Source organism: Pinus tabuliformis, chromosome 2_1 (genome assembly GCF_031772625.1).
Source record: "Pinus tabuliformis cultivar Carrire ecotype Pingquan chromosome 2_1, CPIR1, whole genome shotgun sequence".
NCBI lineage: Eukaryota > Viridiplantae > Streptophyta > Pinopsida > Pinales > Pinaceae > Pinus > Pinus tabuliformis.
This window is the reverse complement of record NC_142299.1, coordinates 976488086-976495028: the sequence shown is the minus strand read 5'-3', so window position 1 is coordinate 976495028 and position 6943 is coordinate 976488086. Positions and strand designations below refer to the sequence as shown.

Below are 6943 nucleotides of genomic sequence, written 5' to 3'. Positions count from 1 at the left end.
TTATATAAAAGTATTAAAGATTAGAGAAATAAAAATATTGAATCCATATTAAGGTTATTTGATTTAAAATTATAATAATATTAATAATAATTAATAAATTAATATTCATAATAATTAATAAATTAATTAATTGTTATAAACTAATAAATATATTAAATTAATCAATAAAAGTTAATAGAAATTAATAGGGTTAAAATATTAATAATACTTAATTAATAAAGTTAGTAAATATTAATACTTAATTAATAAAATTAGTAAATATTAATACTTAATTAATAAACATTTAATAATGAATTAACAGTAACTAACATTAATAATAATTAATATATTAATTAATTGTTATACTAATTAATATATTAAGCTAATTAATATAAAAGTAAATGTTAAAATGTTAATAAATCAAAATTAATGATGATAAAAGATATTAGTAGAGTTAAAAATATTAATAATACCTAATTAATGCGTGTTAATATATTAAATTAGTAATCACCTAATAATTAATTAACATTAATTAATATTAATAATAAATAATATATTCATTAATTGCTATATAAATTAATTAATATATTAAACTAATTAATATTAATAAATGTTAATAATATTAATAAATCAATAACTGAAAAGAATCAACATTAATAATTATCCTCGGTTGCGGCTCTGCAAGCGATTAGGGTTCCTCTGAATACCCGTGACGGCGCCTCAGATTGAAGCGCTTCCTGCAATCCCTGACCCATTCCAGGCATGGTGATCGCATCGCCTCAGCACTGCGCAGGCCAGGCGCTATGGAAACACCACAGGGGGGGGCACCCGGGCCCTCCCCAATGCAGACGGAGAAGGATTCGGATATCCTTTTCGGTTCAATTAGCAGAGGAATAATAAACAATGAAAGCGCCACAGGGCAAGGGAACAGCAATACAGAAGATCAGCAAGGTCAGGAAAAAGGACCACAGGACAAGGGGAAAAATGACAAAGAAGAAACGCCAAAGGCCACCTCAGCCACCTGCAAACCTGTAGCTGCAGAGAGGCCCAGAATCGAACTACAAGGGCACCTGGTAAATGCTAGGATAGAATTTATGAAAGAGCATGCAATCATAGGAAAATTTATAGGCTTATGGCCAACAGAAAAAGCCCTCAACGGTTGGATAGCAGCCAAATGGAAACCAAAGGGAGATGTGCTGCTACAACTAGGACCGAAGGGCTTCTTCACAGTCATCTTCTACTGTGTGGAAGACAAACTCAGGGTGCTAGGTACAGGCCCACATTTCTTCAATGCTGCAGGGCTGTACATGCGAGACTGGAAACCCAGATTTAACCCAGATAAAGAAGACCTAACCTGGGCACCAGTTTGGATCCGGCTATATGGACTCCCTGATGAATATTGGGACGAAGATTCACTCAGAAGAATTGGAAATGGTGTGGGAGAATACATCAGGACAGCTGAAGAAACCAAATCCCGCAGATTCATTTCATATGCTCGCATATGTGTCTTTATAAGGTTAAATGAAGCGCTGCCAGAGTCGATAACACTCTCCCACTGGGATGAGGAATGGATTCAGCCCTTGGACTACGAACAGGTGCCCTTCCGATGTAGAAGATGCCATGCTCTAGGGCACTTATTCAGGGATTGTCCGCTAAATGCCCCAGATCTGTCTCAGAACCCCACCACCAAGCCAAATCATGATGGGTTCACCAAAGTAACCAGCAGAAGGCGATCGCACCGGAAAAATGCCAGTGGGCAAAAGTCTCAACCGAACAACCACAAAGACCAAGCATCCAAGAATAGTTTTGAAATCCTCAACAACATTCCGGAAGATCGACCCATGGAAAATCCCAGCAAATCTGACCATCCATCCTCCTCAAGCCGCCCCCCTCCTCCTCCCCCCCCCCCCATCTCGAAAACCCCTATCATTATTCCCACCATTTTATCTAGAAATCAGGAGGATCTGGGGATTACACCCAAGAATATGGAGATAGACGGGAAACAAAAATCTGCCCAGACTTCAGAGCCTGCACAGGAAGACAACAGTGTCATAGAAATAATGGAGGAAGAAGCTGAAAACGTGGACCTTCACGGACTAGACATTAATGAACTAGAGTTAGCATGCAGGAAAAGGGCCTTTGAATCCATCGCTGAAACTGACCTAGAAAAGTTGGAGATGGTCATCTCCAAAGTCTATCAACAACAGCAGTTAGGGATTCAAGCGGGAAGCACCTGGGATGGTAGATTGCGTCCAAAGGATTTTAAAAAGAGAGGAAGGAAAACAGTTCTTCAAAGAACAATAGAGCTTGGAGAAGTCCTAGTGGATTCAGGCCACTATGCGAAGCTTACGAAATACTTCAGCCCCTCTCAACCCAGTTATCAATGAAGCTCATCTCCTGGAATCTTAGAGGCCTTAACGGCCCTGCAAAATATAGAATGCTCAAAAACATGATAAAAATGGAGAAGCCGCACATATGCTTCTTTCAAGAAACCAAATGTACTAGCGATACTCTGGGACGAATACTCTCCAAGGCCTGGCCGGGCTGCCATTCTGTGGCTGTGGATGCGACTGGAGCCTCGGGAGGACTTGCCATAGCCTGGAACACTCAAGCTATAACTCTTACGGATTTCCATGCAGCCCACCATCTCATTCAGGCAGCCTTTCACATTATAGGCACTCAGGTACATGGGAACTTATCTAATGTTTACTTCCCACAGGATGGAGACAGTAAAAAAATACTCCTTGACACCATCGAGGCACTCAGTAACAGCAGACAACATCCTCTCTGGATTGTGGCGGGGGATTTTAACATGATCACCCGACTAGAGGATAAAATCGGGGGAAGAACCAGATTGGAACCTGAAGTGGAACACTTCAAGGATTTCATCCTAAATGCCTCCCTTATTGATCTGCCCTTTTGTAATGGTATCTACACTTGGAGCAATCACAGGAAAGGGAAGCATCAGATTGCCTCCAAGTTGGACCGATTCCTGCTATCGGACAACGCAGTGCACATCGGGGGAGATTTCAATGCGGAGATTCTGGCTCACTCTGGGTCGGATCACTGGCCAATTGCCCTGCAATGGCAAAGACCAGGGAGCAGCACCAGGAAGCCATTTCGATTTGAAAAATTCTGGCTAACCCACCCGGCATTCAAGGACTTCGTCAAAACTATTTGGGCCTCCTTTGTTCCTCCAGAGGGCACCAAAATGTTCATACTCCAGCAGAAACTAAGGTACCTAAAAAGTCACCTCAAACAATGGAATAAGGAGACCTTTGGGAACATCTTCGAAGCCCAACAACAACTCAATCAGGAGCTCAAGCTTCTCCACCAGACGGTCATCAATTCAGGGCATACAGAGGCTACACTAGAAGAAGAAAAGCGCATCTACAATCAACTTGAGGAAAGAAGAAAACAAGAAGAAATTTATTGGAAACAGAAATCAAGGGTGAGATGGCTCAAAGAAGGAGAGCGTAATACCAAATTCTTCCACAACACTACAGTGCAACGAAGAATGCACAATAAGATCTCATTCATCCAGAACCAGGAAGGAGGTAAAGAGGAGGAGCATGAGAAAATTGAGGAAACCCTCCTCAATCATTTCAAACAAGTCCACCAAGAACAAACAGGGGATCGGACGGCAGCTATAGAGAAAATCACAAGCAACATTCCCAGGTTAATAACGGAGGAGCAAAACGATCTGCTCATGAGCCCGATTCTCAGCCACGAGGTGGATGAAGCAATGGCGCAGCTTAAAGAAGGTAAGGCTCCCGGTCCTGATGGCTTTACCACTGATTTTTTTCATGCTTTCTGGGATATGATTAAGGTAGAGGTTTGGCAAATTGTAGAGGAATCTCGAGCCCTTCGATGGATGTTGCCCTCTCTAAACTCTTCCTTCATCACTCTTATTCCCAAAGAAGAGAACTCCATCACCCCTGACAAATTCAGGCCCATAGCCCTATGCAATGTTCTCTATAAAGTCATTACAAAAGTCATAGCCAACAGGCTCAAGCCCCTTCTCCCTCAAATCATCTCACCTGAGCAATCAGGCTATGTGGAAGGTCGACAAATAATGGATGGTATAATGCTCTCCCATGAGATCCTTCACTCACTCAAGCTCTCCAAAAAAGCGGGCATGTTACTCAAGCTTGACCTATCCAAGGCATTTGACAAACTCAGCTGGGCCTATATTCAGAACATGCTGAGAGCCTTTGGTTTCTGTGCCACTTGGGTAAGATGGATAATGAGCCTCATCTCCTCCTCTCACTTTTCCATTCTTGTCAATGGGCTGCCTTCCAACCCCTTCAAGCCCTCCAGAGGCATTAGGCAAGGGGATCCTTTATCCCCCTTCTTATTTGTTATAATGGCGGAGGGCCTAGGTCGGCACATCAAGCAAGCTAGGCAAGATAATCATATTCGGGGTATCTCAATCCACAACTCCCCTGCTTCCACCCACCAGCAATTTGTGGATGATACCATGCTGTATGGCCATCCCTCTGCTCAGGAAGCCTCTTGTCTGAAATCTTTGCTTAATGACTTCTCCAATGCTTCAGGCACCCAAATCAACAGCACGAAATCCGAAATTTTCTTCTTCCATACCCCTCCCTCTGTCAAGCGGGCTGTCTCTCGCATTCTGGGTTTTCAATCGGCCTCTCTCCCTTCCACTTACCTAGGAGCGCCTCTCACCGCCTCCGCCATAAAGCAACCAGCTTGGAGACGTCTTATTGAGAAAATGGAAGGCAAATTGAATCAATGGACTCACCGCTCCCTCAACTTAGCAAGTAGAGCAGTGCTCCTCAAAGCCATCCTTCAAGCCATGCCCCTATACTTGTTCTCCATCCTAGCTGCTCCAAAATGGGTCCTGAAAAGGCTGAGAAACTTACAGCGCAATTTTCTTTGGGGAAGTTCAGCTACCAATCATAAATGGGCGCTTGTCAAATGGGATACCACCAGCAAGCCCAAGCACAAAGGTGGAATTGGACTCCGAGACCCTGAACACAGTAATATCATCATGACCGCCAAAATCTGGTGGCAATGGTTAACAAATCTGGACAAACCATGGGCCAGAATTTGGATTGCCAAATACACCAACAATATGCCGCATGCAGAGCTTATTCGACTCACTCCCACAAGTACAGGTTCACTCATTTGGAATGCGGCCAAGCAGCACCACCAATTGATTCAGAAACATAGTTTCTGGGAAATAAGGAATGGTCAACATGCCAGATTCTGGCACGATGCATGGAACCAACTTCCCAAACTATCCAATGCACTACCAGCAGCTATTATTCCAGAAGGGCAAGAGCAACAGCATGCCAAAGTCCACCAATTCTGGAATTCGGACACAGGAAGCGGCTTTAGGAAATGGCTTGCTAGCAGCCAAATAATCACCACCAACAGAACGCAGGAAGCAGCAACCCTTAGCACTGAATTGGCTAAAAGAAGAATTAAGCACAACATCAATGACGACATCCTCAGATGGGGCTACCTCCCCAAGGGTGCTTACTCCACCTCTGAAGCCTACAATCTTTTGGAAGACCCTCCCGTCAAACCTGATCCTCTATGGTCCAGAATTTGGAGTTTCAAAACATGGCCCAAAATCACTCACTTTCTGTGGCTAGTGGGACACAAAAAAATTCTCACATGGGACAAATTGCAAAAACGCAACTTCCATGGGCCCTCAGTTTGCCACAATTTCTTTCAGAATGAGGAAACATTACAGCATCTTCTAGACTCATGTCCGCTTGCTACTCAACTATGGGAGAAGATAGAATTTAGGAGTCAAAGGCGTTGCAGAGAAATGGGAGGCATAATAAACACCATTAGGCAATGGCCTAAAAGCCCTTACAAAAGTGGCCTGCTTAATCATCTGTGGAACCTAATTCCAGGTTTTCTCCTATGGAATATTTGGAAGGAACGGAATAGGCGCATTTTCAAAAACAGCAGCTTGAACAGGGAGGACATATGGAACAGTATGCACGCCAACATCCAAGAAACCATGTTACTGAAGTCCTGGACCCAACAAGATCTCCCAACTGAAGACAATGAGAAAAACATATTATCTAATTGGGGACTGCAACTGACACAAGAACCAACCTCTCAGCAAGCAGCAAATAACAATGATAAGGAAAAGGAAAATTGGGAAGCCCCGCCTATCCATTCTTACAAACTAAACTTTGATGGCGCTTCCAAGGGCAATCCGGGACCTGCAGGATTTGGAGGAATCATCAGAGATCACCTAGGAACTCTGCAACAACTCTACTTTGGCAATCTAGGTTGGGATACCAATAATTCAGCAGAGCTGGAGGGCATGTGGCAAGGACTTCTTACTGCAAGGAGACACAATCTTCAACCACTGATAGTGGAGGGGGACTCCCAAATACTCATAAACATGGCTATTCGGATCCAGAATGGATCGAAAGCCAGGAAAATCGCCAATAGTTGGAGACTAGAGGCCAGACTCAGTAGCATGGCGGAGGAAATTGGCAACTACAATGCTATCTCTTTCAATCACACTAAAAGAGAAGGTAATAAAGTGGCTGATCTTCTTGCCAACATAGGGGTTGATTCAGATAAGGCCTTCCTTGAGGGACACCTGAACATCATCCCAAATAATCAAAGGAAGCAGGAATGTGAGAGTCTCATCCATAGGGACAAAGAGACCCCGGATGCGGGTGGCGGGACGGCAACGTTGGGCATGCCACATGCTATGCATGGGCTGCCCCGTGTAGATAATACGGCTTCCATATGAAGGCCGTCAACCGGCACTTGAACCCCCAGCTGCGATTAATGGAATTAATGGTGCGGGCGGTAGGTTTATGGATCTGTACAGGGCACTTAATGCGCGCCTGTTTCGAGAGCATGAGGCAGAGCATAACAAGAGCGATGGAGGGCGTAAGAAATGTATGTCTGGAGAATTGGGGAAAAGAAGGAATTGCAGAGAGCCGAGGCGGTGGCAGCT

At 43.8% G+C, this 6943-nt stretch overlaps 1 protein-coding gene across 1 annotated transcript; it reads left to right on the top strand.

The window, feature by feature from the left end:
• Positions 1–2437: 2437 nt before the first annotated feature.
• Positions 2438–6733, top strand: LOC149203900 (uncharacterized). The gene is made up of 2 exons (XM_089402026.1): positions 2438–3319; positions 3524–6733. Exons 1-2 carry the CDS (start codon positions 2438–2440, stop codon positions 6731–6733), a joined length of 4092 nt encoding a protein of 1363 aa, XP_089258152.1.
• Positions 6734–6943: the final 210 nt, after the last annotated feature.

Coding starts and splice junctions, on each gene's coding strand:
- LOC149203900 (XM_089402026.1), top strand. CDS start 2,438: ATGGAGAAGCCGCACATATGCTTCTTTCAAGAAACCAAATGTACTAGC. Junction 3,320..3,523: donor TCAAGCTTCTCCACCAGACG/GTCATCAATTCA, acceptor TCATTCATCCAG/AACCAGGAAGGAGGTAAAGA.